At 48.1% G+C, this 21,395-nt stretch overlaps 2 protein-coding genes across 6 annotated transcripts in view; one reads left to right on the top strand and one right to left on the bottom strand.

Moving 5' to 3' along the window:
• KLHL18 (kelch like family member 18) overlaps positions 1-422 on the bottom strand; it is a 42,720-nt gene extending 42,298 nt beyond the window's left edge. The window contains exon 1 of one of the 2 annotated variants that reach the window (XM_035129109.2): positions 91-422. In XM_035129109.2, the coding sequence (XP_034985000.2) occupies positions 91-231 (141 nt within the window). In that variant the 5' untranslated portion in view covers positions 232-422. The remainder of the gene's footprint in view (positions 1-90) is intronic. The other variant, XM_035129108.2, reaches the window with a different exon arrangement.
• A 217-nt stretch (positions 423-639) lies between these two features.
• KIF9 (kinesin family member 9) overlaps positions 640-21,395 on the top strand; it is a 35,909-nt gene continuing 15,153 nt past the window's right edge. For 3 of the 4 annotated variants that reach the window (XR_009558431.1, XM_035129697.2, XM_060281007.1), the window contains exons 1-10: positions 4,192-4,754; positions 4,962-5,127; positions 8,115-8,221; positions 9,175-9,387; positions 10,450-10,533; positions 10,657-10,749; positions 12,068-12,215; positions 16,712-16,776; positions 17,211-17,288; positions 20,434-20,502. Coding sequence is in view for 3 of the 4 variants with exons in the window: in XM_035129697.2 (XP_034985588.2) it covers positions 4,455-4,754; positions 4,962-5,127; positions 8,115-8,221; positions 9,175-9,387; positions 10,450-10,533; positions 10,657-10,749; positions 12,068-12,215; positions 16,712-16,776; positions 17,211-17,288; positions 20,434-20,502 (1,323 nt within the window). In the remaining variant the exon portion in view is untranslated. Of the gene's footprint in view, positions 745-4,191; positions 4,755-4,961; positions 5,128-8,114; positions 8,222-9,174; positions 9,388-10,449; positions 10,534-10,656; positions 10,750-12,067; positions 12,216-16,711; positions 16,777-17,210; positions 17,289-20,433; positions 20,503-21,395 lie in introns of those variants that run through there. The other variant, XM_035129696.2, reaches the window with a different exon arrangement.

The raw sequence follows: 21,395 nt of genomic DNA, 5'->3' as shown, positions 1-21,395 counted from the left end.
CCCCATCTCCCCTTCAGAGAAAAGACCCCCCCCACCTCTCCCTCAGGGAAAATACACCCCCCCCGCGCGCGCCGCTGCCTGAGGCGCTACCTTGAGGGTGACGTCGCAGAGCTTCCCCTGCCTCCGGATCTCGCCCATCACCCCGTAGCCCCGGCTGGGCAGGTCCCCCACCGAGAAGTGCACCAGGTCCTCCGCGTCCAGCTCCGGGTCCGGCCCGGCCGCTTCCAGCATCTTGCCTGCCTGCCTGCCTGCTTTCCTGCCAAGCCCCGGGTCCGGCCGGGACCGGCGCCCGGCGCGCGCACTGAGGCGGAGGAGCGAGGGAGAGAGGCAGGGGCAGCCAGCCCTCCTTCTCCTCGCTTTCGCTTCGGGCGCCGCCTGGCCCCGCCCGGCCACCGTAACCCGGACGAGGCCGGCCCCAGGGGAGGGGGGAGGAGGGCGAGGGGGGACACAGAGAAAGAGACAGCGAGAGAGACGCGCCGGAAGCTACTAGTCCCGCCTACCCTCCCCTTTGGCGCGAGAGCGTCCTCTTCCGGCCGGCGCTCGAAGCCGGAAGTGGCGGTGGCCATGGCGACGGCGGATACGGGAAGCGGCGGTCGCCATGGCGACGGCGCGCTTCCCTCTCGCCGTTCGTCCTGCCCGCGCGCTCCCGCGGCGCTCTTTTAGTGCCTCAGGCGCTCGCGCGCTCCCGTTCGCCCTCTCCCTCGCCGGCGGCGGGATCAAGAAGAGAAGCCTCCCCGGGGGAGGGTCAGTGCCTCCTCGTGTGTCTTTCTTTCTTTCTTTCTTTCTTTCTTTCTTTCTTTCTTTCTTTCTTTCTTTCTTTCTTTCTTTCTTTCTTTCTTTCTTTCTTTCTTTCTTTCGCAGCCCCTTATTTCTATCTGCCCCTCTTGAGGGAGCCCCCCAAGGGGTTTAGGGGGTCTCTCTCTCGGGGGCAACAGCTGCAGCTTTCTCTTGGGCCCTCCGACTGCTCAGAGATGTGGGTGGGGCTGGGCTAAAATACTTGTTGTTGTTTAGTCGTTTAGTCGTGTCCGACTCTTCGTGACCCCATGGACAAGAGCACGCCAGGCACTCCTGTCTTCCACTGCCTCCCGCAGTTTGGTCAGAGTCATGTTCGTAGCTTCGAGAACACTGTCCAGCCATCTCGTCCTCTGTCGTCCCCTTCTCCTTGTGCCCTCCATCTTTCCCAACATCAGGGTCTTTTCCAGAGGGTCTTCTCTTCTCATGAGGTGGCCAAAGTATTGGAGCCTCACCTTCAGGATCTGTCCTTCCAGTGAGCACTCAGGGCTGATTTCCTTAAGAATGGATAGGTTTGATCTTCTTGCAGTCCATGGGACATTCAAGAGTCTCCTCCAGCACCAGAATTCAAAAGCATCCATTCTTCGGCAATCAGCCTTCTTTATGGTCCATAAGGGATTCCTGAACCACATTATAAGAAAGTCAATCTATGGGACACAAAACATGGCAGGGCATGGATGAGGGGAAGGGGCACCTGTTCAGGGTGTGTTTCCAGGGCAGGGCAGGGCAGGGTGGGGGGACTCAATGGTGTACATGGGATGTGGGCAGTAAGATTTTTCTTTCTAGAAATGGGGTACCGGATTTTCATGGGAAAAGGTAAATCCGGGTTAAATGGGGGGCGTGGGGAGGTACAGGCTGGCGTTGGGGATGACAAGGACATCACATGGATGCTGCAGAGTAGAAAGAGATAGAAAAGGGCATATGCTGATCCCACAATAAATACCCATCTGGAAGCACTCACTCAGTGTTGCCTAAAGCTCAACAACTTTTGGGCAATTTTTTTTTTTAAAAAAAAGGTCAACAACTTTGCCAAAAAAACTTCAACAACTTTTTCATCCGGATTTTCACCTTTTGAAATATGGCAACCCTCCCCTACAATGTTTCTTGAATATCTGCCATTTGGGTTTTCCCTGAGCATGTTGATCTCTTCTTTCAGCAGCCCTCAGTAACTGTCCTTCACCACCACCAGCACCTGAGTTTTACAGTCAGAGCAGAGGGAGTGCTGCTGTGCTTGCCCGCAGAGGTTCAGTTTACATTCACAACTAATTCTTATTTACTTATGTAGCAACCTGTGCTGCACATTCTTTCCTTTGCAACATTTAGATAGAAGTAAACTCCGCAGTTTACTTACACAATTACAGTCTTGTATATTGCCTTTCTGGCGGTGCATGCAAGGCTTAAGAATAACTATATTTCAGTCAGTGATAATGAATTATAAGGAGGAGAAAAACGGAAAAGGGGGGGGAGGGGGTCTAAGCCAGTTCCACACTCTTCCCTTCAGGTGGACTTTGGGGTGGGGTGGTGGAGCTTGATGGCAAAGATGCCACCCCACAGACATAGTCCCTCTGTCGACCAGCATCATCTGCTCCCTGGCAGTTGATGGCAGAGCATCCGGAGGGAGGGGGGAATATGATGTGGCAGCAATAGAAGAGATGGACATATGTTGGCAACAGGAGCGGGAAACCTGGTTTTTTAAAAACTGTTGTTCTTTAGTCGTTTAGTCGTGTCCGACTCTTCGTGACCCCATGGACCAGAGCACGCCAGGCACTCCTGTCTTCCACTGCCTCCCGCAGTTTGGTCAGACTCATGTTTGTAGCTTCGAGAACACTGTCCAACCATCTCGTCCTCTGTCGTCCCCTTCTCCTAGTGCCCTCCATCTTTCCCAACATCAGGGTCTTTTCCAGGGAGTCTTCTCTTCTCATGAGGTGGCCAAAGTATTGGAGCCTCAGCTTCAGGATCTGTCCTTCCAGGGAGCACTCAGGGCTGATTTCCTTAAGAATGGATAGGTTTGATCTTCTTGCAGTCCATGGGACTCTCAAGAGTCTCCTCCAGCACCATAATTCAAAAGCATCAATTCTTCGGCGATCAGCCTTCTTTAAAACTGTATTAAATTAAAGCAATTAGGTTTGATTTGTATCAATTTGGAAAACTAATAAAAATAAGTCTGGCCAAGCTGCGGGAAGCAGTGGAAGACAGGAGTGCCTGGCGTGCTCTGGTCCATGGGGTCATGAAGAGTCGGACACGACTAAATGACTAAACAACAACAAATAAAAATAAATTGAAAAATAAAATAAAATAGAACTTAGGACGGGTGGGGGTTGGCTGGTGGCTGATAGTAAATACCACAAGTCGCAGAAGCAGCCCTTCCCAGTGAACCGCAGGCTGTTCTGGCCCCTGGCCCTTGAGAGATAGGCGATACGTACAGTACAGTGAGGTTCCTGTTGTCGGTTCTTCTTTGAGGAGCAAGAGATTGCTGGGGGCGCCTCCAGAATGTTGCTATTTTCAAGTGGGATTTCAAGTATTTAAAAAAAAAAACTCCCAGCAAATTCAGGTTGCACAATTATAGTTGACTGGGAGGTCATGCACATCAAACGTGCTTCTCCCAAAGATCAGACTTCTTGCAATAAGGAAAGTGGTGAGGGAATCCACTGGAATGCATTTCAATGCAATGTCACCCTCCCTGCAAACACATTAGAATTAATACTCATTTAGCAGCCATTGTCAGACACTTCCAGAAAGTTGCTGATTGCAGGTAGGATTCGAGTACATCCCGGAGAATTCAGGTTGCCAAATTATCTCTGATTGGGATGGCGTCTGGAAGCGCCTGCCATCTAATCTCCCTACAAACAAATCAGGGTGAATGCTCAATGAACAGGCCATCTGGAAGCAATTGTAGTTGGGGAGATACACGCTCACACCTCTCTATTTTCCCACCTCCAAGTTACTCAGGATTCTTTGTAAGGAAGCAGACAGCTAAACCTTTTTTGCCTAAGGCAGCGGTGAAGAGCTGTGGCCTTCCAGATGTTGTTGGCAACATCTGGAAGGCCACCAAAACCTAGTCCCTGTGGTTAGATGGTTTAGCAGCCTTTTAGCATCTCTGGTTTCTAAAAGCCTGTTGCTTCTTAAGTAATTCCACTCAAGGGAACGAAGACTTACACACACCCCGCCAGCTTCGTTTTATTCAAAGTTAAACCCAGAGTTCTATATTTCTTGGCTCAGTTGCTGAGACGTACTGATGGCGGGTGGGAAGGAGGAAGGCCTGTCTCTGATCTGAAGCCTTTGCAAAAAGGAAGGGTGGGGGAGTTTGATCGACTGTTCCTTCACACCACTCCATCTTGCCGGTGGGAGCTGGGCATGGAAACTGAGGGAACCGTCTTGCGGCTTCCAAGTTATGGCAGGAGAATGGCTGTGGCTCTGTGGTAGAGCATCTGCCTTGCATGCAATGCTTGAAAGGCATCAAGTTCCTCACCAGTCTAGGCAACGTGGAGGCCTCCAGATGATCTTGTTGGACTAAACTCCTTTCATCCTTAAACCAGCATGACCAGTGGTTAGAGATTATGTGAGTTGTTGTTCACCAACACCTGGAAGGAACTGCATTGGCTTCTGGGAGGCTCTGGGAAGAACTATACTCCCATGTTGCCTCTGATAGTGGAATTTCACCTATGTGTCAAACACTAGAAGCGTTTAATCTGAGCTGCTGCTCCTGTTCCAGAGGTAACAGTAATCAGCCTGTCAATTGCAGTGGTTTTATCTTTTTTTTTTTAACCTCGAGATTCAAGTGCTGGTGTGAATTGACCCTTGAAGAAAGTCATTTTTCTCTTGTTTTTCCTTTCCATTCCTCTGCCCCCCCCCCAGTGCACATCACCATGTGCGCCTGTCCTAAGAGAGTTAGCGCATTTGCACGAGTCAAGCCGACAGGTGACTTTCCACAAGACATGATCAAGTTCGGGGAAGACAATAAGGTCAGTGAAAAACAGGCCAGCAGAAACAAAACAGCTCTGTATGTCTTTTATTGGCGTGTTTCTGTTTTAAAGCTTCGAGGCTGCTTTGAATTAATTTTAAAGGAAAAGCAGAATATGGTTGTGGGGGGCGACGACAATTCATGCCGTGCTCTTACGTTCTTCAAGGTTACAAATTGCCATGCTTTGTACATTCTTTGTACTTCCCAGACAATGGAAATATACATTGAGAGAGACCGCACGAAAGGCGTTGTCAACAACAAACAGACAGACTGGTCTTTTAAATTAGATGGCGTTCTTCACGATGCCCCTCAGGATGCGGTTTATGAAGCAGTAGCCAGAGACTTGGTCTCCCAGGCCCTTAATGGATATAACGGTAAATGTTCTTATTGTTGCCTGTGCAGTCTTCAGTTTCCATCGGGAATGGGAGCAGCATTGCATGTGTGTTATCTCAGCATTCCTTCTCTGGCAGCCTTGTCTGAATGTTCCTTGAGGCCCTATATGCTATTCTGATGGTCCAGTCTGTTAGGCATGCAGTACCACCAGGTACAGTGGGTGGCGCTGTGGTCTAAACCACATAGTCTAGGCCAGGCATAGGCAACCTTGGCTCTCCAGATGTTTTGGAACTACAACTCCCATGATCCCTAGTTAACAGGGCCAGTGGTCAGGATTCATGGGAGTTGTAGTTCCAAAATATCTGGAGATCCAAGGTTGCCTATGCCTGGTCTAGGCGCTTGCCGATCAGAAGGTCGGTGGTTCAAATCGACGGGGTGAGCTCCCGTTGTTTGATCCCAGCTCCTGCCCACCTAAGCAGCTCAAAACCACGTCGAACTACAAGTAGGTAAATAGGTACTGCTCCGGCCGGAAGGTAAACGGTGTTTCCGTGCGCTGTTCTGGTTTCGCCAGTAGCGGCTTAGTTATGCTGGCCACATGACCTGGAAAAACTGTCTGTGGACAAACACCGGCTCTCTCGGCCAGTAAAGCGAGATGAGCGTTGCAACCCCAGAGTCGGCCGCAACTGGAGCTAACAGTCAGGGGTACCTTTACCTTTACCACCAGTACCGACTCAGGGTCTCCTGGTAGCAATCAGGCTGGGGTCAAGGGCTTACTTGAGATACCAGGTATTCCCCCAGGTAAGGCTTTCTGCCAGTTTAGCACAACAGATTGTGTGTTGATACAGGAAGCCATTATTAAATGGGGTCCTCTCTGCAGGGGCCCTGCAGACACACCCATAAACAGGATCTGCTGTGGGCTTTCCCCCCCTCCTGCCTTTGCAACTCATTTGACAGACATACTTGTAGGCACCCATCTGTCACGAGGGACAATGGAGTGTGCCTCAGGAGGTGAAAGAGGTCAAACAGCTGGAGCAACACAGCATCTGCTGAGACTCGTAACTGTTGCCTCCTGCATTGTGTTTTTGCTGTGTTAGCAGCACTGAAATAACCTCCCCAGGGCACAATTATATGGAGGTCCTGGGCTGCCCAGATGAAAAGACTCCACTCTCGGCCTCACAGATGTGGTCCAAAGGAAAGCAGAGCAAGACGTTTGGCACCAGCTGGGCTGCAGGAGTTGCTGGGAGGAGGCGTACAAGGCACCATCCAACCGTCTTAGGGACTCCACTCTGGAATTGTGTAGGGTCTACTCTTTAGCCTTTTCTTCTCCCAAATATGTCCTGCAAGGCAGCAGGTATCACAGATATTGAATAACAAATCAAACTGACGTAGTCATCTGGTTGGCCACTGTGAGAACAGGATGCTGGACTATTATTATTATTATTATTATTATTATTATTATTATTACTAGTGTCATTCAGCCCGTTTAGAAAACGGGCGCTAGAAGATATGTGAGAGGAGCAGCGGGGCAGCGGCCTTCCCTCTCTCTCTGCGCTCAGCCACGGGGCACGCCAGGAACGCAAGTAAACAAACTCACTCTCCTGTCATGCCTGAGCGCAGAGAGGGAGGGAAGGCCGCAGCCTCACCGCTCCTCTCACGGGCTCCTCCATCGCTGCTCCGCATCCTCTAGGTGCCCATGGAGGCCGGCCCCCTGAGGGCAAGGAAGGTGAGGCACACTCAGACCGGGCTGCTCCCGCTGCTGCTGTTACCGTCGCTGCCTCCGCCTCCTTCCTTTGGCTTTTGTGCTGTCAGCAGCGCACCAACCGCTCAAGACCTGAGCCGGGTGGCGATGCGAGAGGGGAGTGCGTGAGCGAGTGAGGGCGAGCGCTGGCGAGCGCTCTGCGTCCAATCCCTGTGTCCGTGGGGCACATGCGCAGTAGCGCGGACACAGGGACACAGGGAATCTGGACGCAGAGACACTTGCACATTATTATATAGGATTATGCTTTATCTTGCCCAGAGCAACCAAAAGTGACTTACAACCAACCAACCAAACAAACAAACAAACATCTGAAGAAGTATCTGAAGAAGTGCGCATGCACACGAAAGCTCATACCAATGACAAACTTAGTTGGTCTCTAAGGTGCTACTGGAAGGAATTGTTTTTTATTTTTTGTTTTAAACAAACAGACAGACAGACAACCCCCCTCCCCGCCTCACATAGGGTACATTAAAACCAAGAGGAAAATGAAATACTTTAAAACATCCCACCCTGGTTTTAGAGGATAGTTTCCACCTGGTACATAACGATTGATATTGATGGCACCAGGCAAGCCTTCCTGGGGAGAGCATCCCACAATCAGGGAGCCACCACAGAAAAGGCCCATCCTTATATTGCCACCGTCCAGACCTGTCATGGAGGGGGCACACAAAGACGGGTCTCCAGTGATGATTTCAGGGTCCGGGTTGGTTCACATTGTCTGACTAAGGTCTTTGAGAGCCGAAACAGGAAAGTGCTAGAAAGTGCTGGAAGATTCTAGCAGGTTCACTTCTGATGCAAATATTGTTTTGAATACTGTACATCAAGGTCATGCTGAGCCAGGAAATAAATTCCTGCGTTCAGCAAGCCGCTCTCATTCTCTTATTTTTGCTTGCACGGTGCTTGTAACAAACTTTTTTTTTTTTTTTGCCTCAGGAAAGTTTTTCCTTTACTGTGAATATTTTGACTCCGCGTTTTGACTCTGCACGATTCTTTGATTCTTCTTTATTTATTGCAAGACACCACTGTCTGTCACATATTGGGAGAGGCGATCCTTGAGGTATTGCGGCCCTGAGCCATTTCAGGCTTTATAGGTCAAAACCAGCACTTCGAATTGGGATTGGGTCTGGATACTAACGGGCAGTCAGTGTAGTCAACCCAGGATCGGCGTAATATTCTCAAACCATCTTGCCATGGTGAGCTAGATGGGCCATTGGCCTGATCCAGCAGACTCTTCTTATGACTTCATGGTCTCTCATTTGAAACTTCTAGGTACTATATTATGCTATGGGCAAACTGGAGCTGGCAAGACTTTCACTATGACGGGAACAACGGGAAACTACAAGCATCGAGGGATCATACCCCGAGCTATCCAACAGGTAACCCTTTCCATGATAGAGTGATGCAGATTAAGGAGGAAGCTAAAGGTGGGCACATGGGAATTCCTGTCAACCTGTGATGGTTAAGACTGTTGCTCTGGGGAAAGAGCCATGGGGCACCCCCTACCTCCTACGAGGAGTAGTGAAGAGCTGTTCGGCAGTGGAATTTGCTACCAAGGAGTGTAGTGGAGTCTCCTTCTTTGGAGGTCTTTAAGCAGAGGCTTGACAGGCATATGTCAAGAATGCTTTGATGGTGTTTCCTGCTTGGCAGGGGGTTGGACTGGATGGCCCTTGTGGTCTCTTCCAACTCTATGATTCTATGAAGGGGCACAGGAAGACCTGATTCTGCCCCCGTTTGACCCCCATGGAGGTGACACTTCAATCCCCAGCATATCCTGTTAAACTTCTCCTGTTACTCTTTCTCCATCTGGCTATCTGAGGTCCTTTCATGGGAGCTCTCAGCTAGTTGGGTTGGAAAGATGGTGATGATGATAATAATAATAATAATAATAAAAATACCACCTTTATTGTCAATGTACAACCTGTGTACAATGAAATTAACCGAGCCTCCCCCCCACCAAACACTCAATCTCATTGCACTCTGTGTCCTTGTCGCACAACACACCAACCCCGAAAGTCAGTTGCACCATATTTGCACTCTTTTGCAGTTCCTGCTTTTTTCTTGCTCAGGATGAGCTTCCCACTTGAATGGGAGAACTTCCAACAGGGCTGTGCCCTTAATTTACCACCCCGGGTAGTACTCGACGATTGTCCTTCTCAGAGCAGACCCAAATGAAATTAACAGACACGAGACATGTATTAATTCCAGTGGGTCCACTCCGAGCCAGATTTAGAGGTCTCCAACCCCCCCCCCCTTTTTCCCATCTTGGGAAAAAACGCCGATAACCTGATTGACAGCAACTTCACTGAGACCCGTCCAACCTTCCCTACAGGTATTCAAGTCGATGGGGGAACACGGGACTCAGTTCATCACTGTTCGGATTTCGTACCTGGAAATCCACAATGAGATCATCTTTGACCTTTTAGCCACGACCCCGAGTGACGTTCCGCTGTCTATAGGAGAGGGACCCCAAGGCGTCTATGTGAAAGGCTTGACGGTGCACGCAGCCCCCCACGAAGAAATTGCTTTAAATCTTTTGTTCGAGGTAAGAAGAGTCAGCGATGGCCTCCTGCTTTCTCTGCTCCATGTGACTTCTGTGCTGTGTTACATTTCTGTTCTTATGTGTTTTATAGTAATTGAATTGGCCACTTCCAGGCTGTGTAACCTGAATTTGCCTGTAGTTGATTGAACCCCACCCATGTAACACCGGTCCTGAAAGACCTACATTGGCTCCCAGTATGTTTCTGAGCACAATTCAAAGTGTTGGTGCTGATCTTTAAAGCCCTAAGCGGCCTCGGACCAGAATACCTGAAGGAGCGTCTCCACCCCCGTCGTACGGACACTGAGGTCCAGCACAGAGGGCCTTCTGGCGGTTCCTTCGCTGTGAGAAGTAAAGCTACAGGGAACCAGGCACCCACCCTGTGAAACACCCGCCCCTTCATATGTCAAGGAAATAAACAACTATCTGACTTTTAGAAGACATCTGAAGGCAGTGCTGTTTAGGGAAGTTTTTAATGTTTGATGTTTTATCGTGTTTTTAATATTCTGTTGGGAGCCGCCCAGAGTGTCTGGGGAAATCCAGCCAAACAGGAGGGGTATGAATAATTTATCATCATCATCATCATCATCATCATCATTTATTATTAAAACAGCAACTGCCTGGAAGTGCCCAAACTAAAATAGTTGGTTGGGAAGTATTTTATGACAAACCTTCTCTCCCGAAAATTGGACTTTTTTGCAATAAAGAATGGGATAATATAATGTTGTTGTTGTTGTTTAGTCGTTTAGTCGTGTCCGACTCTTCGTGACCCCATGGACCAGAGTACGCCAGGCACTCCTGTCTTCCACTGCCTCCTGCAGTTTGGTCAAACTCATGTATAATGTATAATGTATAATGTCCTTTGACACAGTGTTATCTTGTCTCCCTGCAAGCCACTCAGGATGAGTGCTCAGAAGACAGGCAGTCTGAAGGCACCCTGTGTGTTTATTCCTCGCTGTCAGCTGTCCTGAGAATGTTGCTGTGGAGAGGCCTATAAATGTAGCAGAGAAACGAGCTCCTTTCGTTCTGCCCTTGGTTTATGCCTCCGCTTTTCACTTCCTTCTCCAGGGGGACACCAATCGATCTGTTGGTCAACACGCTCTGAACAGGAACTCCTCCAGATCTCACTGCATCTTCACTATTTACATTGAGGTCAGGGCTGGCGGTGTATTCATGGGGTGGTCGGGAGAATCCAGAGGTCTGTGGATCCTCTGGTGCAATTCAACAGCCCTCTTGCATTCAAGGTGCGCTAATGTCCCCGATCTCCCACCTCAGTGTCATTCCAGAATTCTTTCTGACGCCCGTTACGTGACCTCCAAAATTAACCTGGTGGATCTAGCAGGCTCAGAGAGACTGGCAAAGACCAAAGTAAGTCCGACGTTGGGAGAACTTGTTTTGCCTGCAACCGGCGAGTTAGCTAACTTCATTCTAAGTGATCAAGAAGCTAGCTTTCCTTTTACACTAACGGAAAAAGAAATCCCCGTGACAATGTGTGCATTGAGTGTCTGTCTCTGTGTGATTGTGTTGAGGGGATGCTCATTTTGTTGTCATTTCGCGGCTGGTACCGAACTGAGAGGAGTAGCCTCTCAGAATTCAAAATGACCTTAACAGATTGGAGAACACAGCCCAAACTAACAGAATGAATTTTAATAGGGACAAATGTACGGTTCTGCACTTAGGAAGGATATACCTGCCAAGTTGCTGTCAGAGAAATAAGGGACCGGTCTGGAAATAGCAGACCGGAAGTAGCGCTGCCTCCATTTTGGAACTGGGCGGAGCATGCTCAGAAGTGACTTTTGATGCTGCTTTGCCCAGTTCCAAAATGGCCGCCGCGCAGTTTGGAACTGGGCAGAGCAGCATCAAAAGTCGCTTATGAGCATGCTCCGCCCAGTTCCAAAATGGCCACCGCGCGAGAATAAACCGGGGAAAAACAAAAAAAATCCGTTTTTTTCAGCTAGGAACAGCTGGAAAAACGGGGATTTCCCGGGGAAAACGGGACATTTGGCAGCTATGAGGAAGGAAGAACCAGATGCACAAATATAAATATAAGATGGGGGACACCTGGCTTACTAGCAGTACATGTGAAAAGAATCTTGGGGTCTTGGTGGACCACAAGCATAACATGTGTCAACAGTGTGATGCAGTAGCAAAAAAGGCTAATGCTATTCTAGGCTTCATCAGCAGAAGCATAGTACCTAGATCAAGAGAAGTAATAGTACCATTCTATTCCGCCTTGGTCAGACCACACCTGGAATACTGTGTCCAATTCTGGGAATCACAAGTTAAGAAGGAAGTTGACAAGCTGGAACATGTGCAGAGGAGGGCAACCAAAATAATCAAGGGTCTGGAAACCAAGGCTTGTGAGGAACAGTTGAAGGACCTGGGTATTTTTAGCCTGGAAAAGAGGAGACTGAGAGGAGATACGGCAGTCGTCTTCAAATATCTGAAGGAATTGTGCTTTTAATATGTGGTGTGTACGCAGCCTAACTTACTGTGTTGCTCTCTTGCATTTTAATTCTGTTTTAAATTAGTTGTTGTTGTTTAGTAATCATGTGGCTGTTTGTCTATTCTATTTGAACTGTGTTAGCCACCCTGGGTAGTTTATACAGAAAGGCCAGATAAAATAATTCAAATGAAACATAAACCACACTTTCTAAGGTGTCCTCTTGCTTCCCCTTTTTAACAGTCGGAGGGCTTTGGACTGAAGGAAGCAACTTACATCAACAGGTCTCTGTCGTACCTGGAACAAGTTATTATTGCACTGTCCGACCGTAACCGGGAACACGTTCCTTTCCGCCAGAGCAAGCTCACCTACACCCTGAAGGATTCGTTGGGTAAGGACCTGGGTTGGTGGTACTGGCTGGAGTGTTGGGTGTGGGGGAACCCGGGTTCAAGTCCCTGATTATGTCAAATCTGGCCTTGACAGGGCTGTTATGACAATTCTCCATCGCTCTGAGCTTAGTTTAATGTCACCCGATCTCTGCAATGTAGTTACCTCTGTTGCCCCTTTCTCTTAAACAGCTCCTAAAGTGGCCAGCAGGAAAAAAAATTAAGTGCCATTAAAATCTATAATTTATTTGCAAGGTTCCCATTAAAAAGAAAATAATCTCTCTCTCTCCTCCCACCTCGCAGTTTCAAAAGTTAAACATTTAACAGTAGCAGGTAGCATTTCAGAGCAAGGTTTTGCAAACTTGGGTCTCTAGCTGTTTTTGGACTACAATTCCCATCGTCCCTGACCACTCGCCCTGCTAGCTAGGGATGATGGGAGTTGTAGTCAGTGCTTTTTTTCCTGGGAGATATGCAGGGGTACGCATACCCCTAAACATTTTGTGAATTTTTGTACTTTTGTCGATTTTCTGTACAGTGGTACCTTGGTTTACGAACAGCCCTGTTAATGAACCTTTCAGTTTACAAACTCCGCAAAACCGGAAGTAGGTGCTCCAGTTAGCAAACTTTACCTTGGTCTACAAATGGAAGCTGAATGGTGGAAGGGCACCGGCAGTGGGAGGCCTCATTAGGGAAAACACGCCTCGGTTTAAGAACAGCTTTGGTTTAAGAACAGACTTGCGGAATGGATTAAGTTCGTAAACCGAGGTAGCACTGTATTTATTTCCCCCGATTTGAATTATAAAACGGTGATTATCTTGAGTCCAAATGAGAGTACCCCTAAACATTTTTAAAGGAAAAAAGCACTGGTTGTAGTCCAGAAACAGCTAGGGACCCAAGTTTGGGAACCCTGTTTTAGAGCATCTGACTCCTTAGCTTAACCAAATCTCAGTGATAATGCACTCATTAAGTCTCTGTGTGACTGTGACTGTGACTGTTTGTGTTGAATGTATATCTCTGTTAAGAGTGTGCAAATCTGGCCTCACCTTTGGCTTTGGCCCTGTCCACTGTTGAAAATCAGCCTGGGGCCATCAGAGAAAAGACCCCGCCTTTAATAATCACCAAACCTCAGATGCAGGGATACAGAGCAGGGCCTGAAGGGACAGTGGGCAGGTTTAGAAGGAATTAGGTGGTTCTTGAAAGGCCAGGGTCCTCTTTCTTTTTTCTTTTTTTTAAATAAACTTTATTATTTAAAAATAAATTTGTACAAATATGTCTTCAGTATACATTATACGAAGTAATTTCCAATTCAACAAATTCATGACAAAAACAAAAATACACAAAAGTTACAAAAAAGAATATGTAAGTCATATATGATCTAACACAAAAATATATATTCGCAACGTGAACGATTTATGACTGATATTTCTCTTCCTATTATATCTTAGCTACTTCCAGACCTCCTAATTATACAATATCAGATTCTTTCAATACTACGGGTTGGTATTCTAGTTTTCCCGTTTCCGTCCTGTCAGAGGGCCTGGTATGGCTACTCTAGAGTAACGACTCCAGCATGGTCTTTTAAGGCTTTTATTAAGTGCTGATTATTTACAGTGTTCAGAGCAGTAAAAATGCATCCTTAAGGTGAGGTGTCAGAACTCCCGAATGGCGATTGGCGCGTTTTCTTCCAGCACCACAGCTTTGGCAGACCCAACCTCTTCCCCCTACGTTTGCGTCGCAATTCGGGAGTTGGGGGGATTGGCCTCCCCCCCGTGCGTCCAACTTCCTGTCCCACCTGCGGCCTGGGCTCCACAACCTTGCCTGAGCCTCGGACACCACTTCCTGACTCTCCGCTGGAGGCAGAGCTCTCCTTACTCTCTCCAGCGCTTGGGGATGGGCTGGAACTTAAGATGGGAGGGACTTCCCTGTATCCCTTGTCCCTCACATCCACCCCCCTCCCAGGCTCCTCTCCCCCCCTCCCTAGTGGCTCTCTGCTTGCTGGGGACGAGTGAAACCCCAAGAAGTCTGTGGCATCCGAGCCTGTGGGTGTAAAAATTTCCCCCCAATCCTGCGATCTTTCTCCTTCCCCCTGAGAAGACGGGAATCCCAAGAAGTCAGTGGCGTCAGAGCTGGTGGGAGTAAAAATGTTCTGCCAGTCCTCTCCTGCCTCTGACGTCGTCGACCTCGGTGAAACCCACACCTCTTCTTCCGTGTCCTCAAATTCCGCTTCCCATCTCCATGGAGAGCTGCTGCCTGCTATCCCTTCCTCCTGCCCCTCCCCCTCTCCCTCCCTTTCCATGTGCCAGGGCTTGGGCCTGTGGGGGAACAGGGCGTGGAACTCTTCCACTAAAAATTCCTCAGGTACTTCCGTGGCCGGTATCCACTCATTGTGGGACGGCGGAGTGTCCTCCCATGCTATCAGGTACTCCAGCCCTCTCACCCCTCTCCTTGAGTCTAAAATCTCAGTTGCCTCATTGAGCTGTCGGGCGTCTCCCGTCTCCCCCCCTCCCTCTGGAGGCTGATCGCTGTCCCTGAACCTGGTACTTTCCCTGTACTAAGTTATGAAGCTCCTGTTTAGTGGCCTCCATTTCACTGTCGCTAGCGTACATTATTTTTAAGGCTTCTAGAAATAATTTTGCGTTCTTCATGCAAGGATTTTTTTGCGCGATGAGCGGTCTTACCCATTCCCGGGCGGCCCCCGTCAAATGCTCTATGATAAAGGAGACTCTGTGCGCGTCATCTGGGAATTCTGCTGCATGCAATTCCAGCGCATAATTTATTTCTGTCTCGAATCCTAGGTACTCCCTCGGGTCGCCGCTGAACTTGGTGACTAGGCTCTGTCCCCTTCTCACTTGGACTAGCTGCGGCTGGGGCGCCCCCCCACCTCTAGCGGCTTTCTCCTCTTCCAACTTTTTCTGCAGGTCCAATACCATCACCCTTAGCTGTTTCTCAGTCTCCTCTTTTGTCCTCACCTGGTCCACCAGCTTGTTCAGCTCCTCCTGCGCCCCTCGCGCTTCCTCCTGAGCGGCATGCAATTGCTGCTGTGCGTGCGCTGTGAGGTTCTGCAGCTCCTGCTTCGCTGCTTCGGCCTCCAGCCTCCAATGCTCAGCCTCTTGAGCGCTCATCGCTGCACTCCAAAGTAGCCAAAAAAAGATTCGGGAGTTGCTGTCAGAGGGCCTGGTATGGCTACTCTAGAGTAACGACTCCAGCATGGTCTTTTAAGGCTTTTATTAAGTGCTGATTATTTACAGTGTTCAGAGCAGTAAAAATGCATCCTTAAGGTGAGGTGTCAGAACTCCCGAATGGCGATTGGCGCGTTTTCTTCCAGCACCACAGCTTTGGCAGACCCAACCTCTTCCCCCTACGTTTGCGTCGCAATTCGGGAGTTGGGGGGATTGGCCTCCCCCCCCCCCGTGCGTCCAACTTCCTGTTCCACCTGAGGCATGGGCTCCACAACCTTGCCTGAGCCTCGGACACCACTTCCTGACTCTCCGCTGGAGGCAGAGCTCTCCTTACTCTCTCCAGCGCTTGGGGATGGGCTGGAACTTAAGATGGGAGGGACTTCCCTGTATCCCTTGTCCCTCACACGTCCTTTTCTTTTTCCCCTCTTCTTTCTATTCTTCAAACGTTATTCTATTTCTGCTAGTAAAGAATTATTTGGATAATACATTTTTAGGTATCTTTTATAGGCACTCCATTCTTTAGATATTTTTTGTACTGATACTTCTCTTATTGAGTTGGTTAATTTTGCCAGTTGTAGATATTCGAGCACAAGTACTTGCCATTCCGTTACTGTGGGCAAGTTCTCGCTCTTCCATTTCCTTGCCACAAGGATCAGGCCAGGGTCCTCTTTCAACAAGCCATTTAAGTGGAGATTTTTATACATTTATGCAGATGGAATCCCCCAAATCTCTTTTACTTGCTTTAGCCTTGCATTTTTGTTTTAACGGATATCGTTTTTATATTATACATATACACTGCTTAAAGTTCTTTAAAATATTAACGGGCTCAGAAATGCCCTTAAACAAATAAAAAAAATTCGAAGAAGCTATGAGGGACATCACAAAAGTTAAGGCACCCAGGCCAGGGCCTCTCTGTCCCGACACACTGTAATTTGAACACAGAACAGCGAGAGGCAAGATGGCGTCTGAAGGAACCCTGACAAAAGCTTTCTGCATTCTCTTGTCCTCCTTTGAAAACAGGCACCTGAAACACATCAAGGGGTTTAAGTGAGCGGAAAGAGTGTTTCCAAGCTCGGATGAGCAAATAGGAAAAGTGCAGCTGTTTTCTAGGGAAATAGAGTTGGCGGGGTTGAAGTCCCAACTGGTCCACCCACCCACCCGCCTTGGGAACTGAACATGGGTCCTGCTCCTTAGCTTTCTCCCAGAATCCTCTGGGGCACTCAGGATTTCCTTGGCGGATGGATGCTAGCGAGGAAATGGTGCCCTGCCAGTGGAATCAGAGAATCAGATTCCAGCCTTCATTTCCTTTGTCTCTCTCCTAGGCGGGAATTGCAACACGGTCCTCGTGGCCAATATCTGCAGTGAAGCCATCCACATTGTGGAGACGGTAAGCCCCCCGGTCTCTCATTTGGACTCAACAAAATCACCATTTCGTAGTTCATATTGGGGGAAATAAATACAGTAAATGGACAAAAGTACAAATATTCACAAAATATTTAGGCGTATGTGTCCCCCCTGCGTCCCCCCAGAAAAAAAGCACGCAGCACACCTAACTTAACCCCTTTTCTGTCCTTATGCCAATCCATTTCCAAGCCCCTAAAAAGCAAGGGTGTGGAACTGATCAGACTCCTCAGTCCGCTTTGACAGGTGGGCAAGGACTCTGCCTCTACCCCCCACCCCGGCACTGGAACCTTGTGGTGAAGGGCAGAAATCAAAATAATTGTACGGTAGTTACATTTATTATTTGGCATTCAGATGGGCTCTTGGGCATGGTTTTCTTGACTCCAGAACAATTGCTAAGTGACATTCACTTCTCTTCAGCTGTCCACGCTGCGTTTTGCTACCAGGATGAAATGGGTGACCACTGAGCCAATTGTGAACGAAAAAATCAACCCCGAGGTAGGTGCCGCCCTGTGTGGGAATTTCCGTTGGCTGGCTGGCTAGCTAGCTAGCTAGCTGGGAGGAGAGGTTTGGTCAGTGGATGAGTGCTTAGTAGGACGTGGGTGGTGCTGGGGTCTAAACCACTGAGCCTCTTGGGCTTGCTGATGAGAAGGTTGGTGGTTCGAATCTCTGCGACGGGGTGAGCTCCTGTTGCTCTGTCCCAGGCTCCTGCCAACCTAGCAATTTGAAAGCACCCCAGTGCAAGTAGATGAATAGGTACTGCTGCGGCAGAAACGTAAACAGTGTTTCTATGTGCTCTGCTTTCCGTCACGGTGTCCTGTTGCACCAGAAGTGGTTTAGTCCTGCTGGCCACATGACCCGGAAGGTTGTCTGTGGACAAACGCTGGCTCCCTCGGCCTGAAAGCGAGATGAGCGCCACAACCCCATAGTCGCCTTTGCGTGGACTTAACTGTCCAAGGGTCCTTTACCTTATTATTATTATTATTATTTATTTATTATTTATTATTATTTATTATTTATTATTTATTACTTATACCTCGCTCATCTGGCGCCACTCTGGGCGGCTTCCAACAGGAGATTAAAAATACAGTCATACCTCGGTTTAAGTACGCTTCAGTTTGAGTACTTTCAGTTTAAGTACTCCGCGGACCCGTCTGGAACGGATTAATCCACTTTCCATTACTTTCGATGGGAAAGTTCGCTTCCGGTTAAGTACGGACTTCCGGAACCAATTGTGTACTTAAACCGAGGTACCACTGTACATTAAAACATCAGTCATTAAAAAAGACTCTTGATAGTCCCTTGGACTGCAAGAAAATCGAACCTATGCATTCTGAAGGAAATCAGCCTTGAGTGCTCACTGGAAGGACAGATCGTGAAGCTGAGGCTCCAATACTTTGGCCACCTCATGAGAAGAAGAGAAGACTCCCTGGAAAAGACCCTGATGTTGGGAAAGATGGAGGGCACAAGGAGAAGGGGACGATAGAGGATGAGATGGTTGGACAGTGTTCTCGAAGCTACGAACATGAGTTTGACCAAACTGCGGGAGGCAGTGCAAGACAGGAGTGCCTGGCGTGCTATGGTCCATGGGGTCACGAAGAGTCAGACACGACTAAACGACTAAACAACAAAGTCTTTGGGTCCACAAGGCTTGTAGTCCAGAACAGCGTGAGGGCACCAGGTTGGCATTGGCTAACTAAGTGCATAATCTGGTCCTAACACCGCAGCCACGGTTTAAATCTGTGAACGGGTTGTGCAGAGCTAAAGAATCCCTCTGTAATAAACGGCGGCAACTACTTTGCTCCTCCCAGCCTATCTCCTGACTTGGGCAGATGGTGGGAAACATACAACTCTTAACGTCTCTCGTGAAGAGTAGTCAAAACAATTTCAGTAGTTCGCTACCACCACCCTTTCTTGCTCATACCTGGCCAGAGAGTCTAAAAGGGATAGCTCTCCGCCTTGTTACTAGGTTGCAAGCCTCTGGATACTCCTTATGAAGCAGGCAGAAATCCAACTGGTTTGGTTTCCTTACTCAAACCCAGGCACACTCACTGGTGCAGCCTAACACTCAGTATGCGACCAGTTGGTTAAGGTACTAGATGAGTTGCCCCACCCTGGACAAGCACTCCAGATCCACACAGTATTCCTTCTCAAGGATTTATTCAAAAGTTGTAAACACACATCTTAAAATAGCAGTGCACATTTCTTATAAGGTCACAGATAGAGAAAATAATAAAACTAAGTATACAAGTTGCTCTAACTAAGAATACATACGTACATGGCAATACATTCCAGAAGGATACTGACAAGCTGGAATGTGTCCAGAGGATAGCAACGAAAATGGTCAAAGGCCTGAAAACAATGTCTTATGAGGAACGGCTTAGGGAGCTGGGTATGTTTAGCCTGGAGAAGAGAAGGTTGAGGGGTGATATGATAGCCATGTTCAAATATATAAAAGGATGTCATATGGAGGAGGGAGAAAGATTGTTTTCTGCTGCTCCAGAGAAGCGGACACGGAGCAATGGATTCAAACTTCAAGAAAGAAGATTCCACCTAAACATTAGGAAGAACTTCCTGACAGTAAGAGTTGTTCGGCAGTGGAATTTGCTGCCAAGGAGTGTGGTGGAGTCTCCTTCTTTGGAGGTCTTTAAGCAGAGGCTTGACAGCCATATGTCAAGAGTGCTTTGATGGTGTTTCCTGCTTGGCAGGGGGTTGGACTGGATGGCCCTTGTGGTCTCTTCCAACTCTACGATTCTATGATTCTATATATCATCTCTGGCAAAGCAGTCAGAAGGCAGAGCCCACGGGCCCCCCTTCACCTCTTACAGCTCCATACTGGCAGAAGCTCTGGCAGAATTGCAAGATAGCAAAGTGTGAAGCTCTAACCTTAGGCTTCCATCTTTATCCCCGAAAGGTACCAGGTGGGGTTGCGTGATCCCACCAAATGAGAACATCACATCAATTAACTTTTACCAATGGCCTTAGATGTAACCCATTTATTCTCAACTGTCTTAACTTTATTCCCTAATTGTATATTGGCAGGTGGTAAAGACAGTTACCTCATTCCTTCTCAATTCAATAGAGGGCGAGTCGACCTCAGGTGATAGGGATTCTCTAATTGGCCTTTCATCCCCCCCCCCTTCACATACCACAAGGAAATAGGTATCACCTGGGTCTTCTTCCCGCCAAAGGCAATTAACACATTCCTTTGCAGACAGCTAATTGGGAGCGGAGAGAGACACAGCCAGGGTTGTTAAAGACCCAGACTGCCTTGCTGTCTCTCCCAGCATACATTGTTTCAACCAAGGATTCAGAGTTGTCCATACAATTCCCATACCGTGTTCCATGATACCCTCAAACAGAAATTGTTTTCTTTTCTTTTTTAACTGATGTTTTCTTTCAATAGTTGTAAGTCACCCTGATTACTGCAAATGCATTGGAAGGCTGTTTCTTAATTTCTGCAATAAAAATAGAAGAGATAGAATGAATATAGCAATATAAATCTCTTCTTGCTGGCTGAGGTAGAGTAGGGGTGATGGCTGCAACCAGGAAGGACTGGAAACTGAAACGCAGCTCTGGATCTTTCTACTTTTCTCTTTCTTTCCCACTTCATTCTCACATTTCATTCTCTTCCTTTGCTTAGCGAATGGTGAAAATTCTGGAAAAAGAAGTCCTTTACCTGAAGGAGGAGCTGGCTATGCACAACAGCTTGGTGAGAAACAGCCTCTGGGGACACAGTTAGGCTTTGAAAATGACCGCCTGTCAAGGAATCTTTAGCTGCGATTCCTGCATTTCCAGGGGATGGACTAGATGATCCTTGGTAGTCCCTCTCCAGCTCTATGACTCTGTGATGGTGGCATCACCCAACCCAGATTGGGCCACCTACCGATAAAGGGATGGTGAGGAAACTTCAATACATAGCGTGGGGTGGGCATCTGGTCCATGCTTCTCTCCATCCTCCCCTAAAACTGTTCTTAGCCACTTTTCTCCCAGCCCTGGGGAGTGGGGGAGAATTTGATTGGCATTTAAAGGCAAATCTACCAAATGCAAAACAATATAAAAGCAAAGCAGAGCTGTCCTTTGAGATTCAGATTTCTCCAAATTTCGCAGTGCACTTGTCCAGCCATAGAAACAAGCAACACACACACACATCATAATGGCCAGCCTTTTGCTACAAGGCTGGTTGGTATAGTGCAATGACTAAGAGACTGAGCTATGGATCAGGAAGACCCTGGTCCAAATCTTGTGTTAGCTGTAACTTCACTGGGTCGGTCATTCTCTCCTGGGTTCTGCCTCACCTGCCACAACTTGATGATATCACTCAGCTATTTAAGGAAGATGCTGTATATCAGGTGAGACCAATTCCTTTTCTGGTCCTACCCAGGGAAGCCAGGGATTGAACCTGCGACCTTCTGTATGCAAACAGTTGCTCCACCTTTCAGCTACAGGTTACCCGTACATTGCTGTTGTAAATTTTGCAGCAAGCTAATGTCTTTGAGATGTTTCGCATGATCTAAAGTGCCATAAATGCTAATAGTATTCCAGCTGTCTTCTCTATCGTATATAGGTGGTCCTCCCTTTAGGCAAGCAGTTGAAGGTTGTACG

Source organism: Zootoca vivipara, chromosome 12 (assembly GCF_963506605.1).
Source record: "Zootoca vivipara chromosome 12, rZooViv1.1, whole genome shotgun sequence".
Classification (NCBI taxonomy): domain Eukaryota; kingdom Metazoa; phylum Chordata; class Lepidosauria; order Squamata; family Lacertidae; genus Zootoca; species Zootoca vivipara.
Note: the sequence above shows the minus strand (reverse complement) of the source record. Positions and strands in the feature narration are given on the sequence as shown.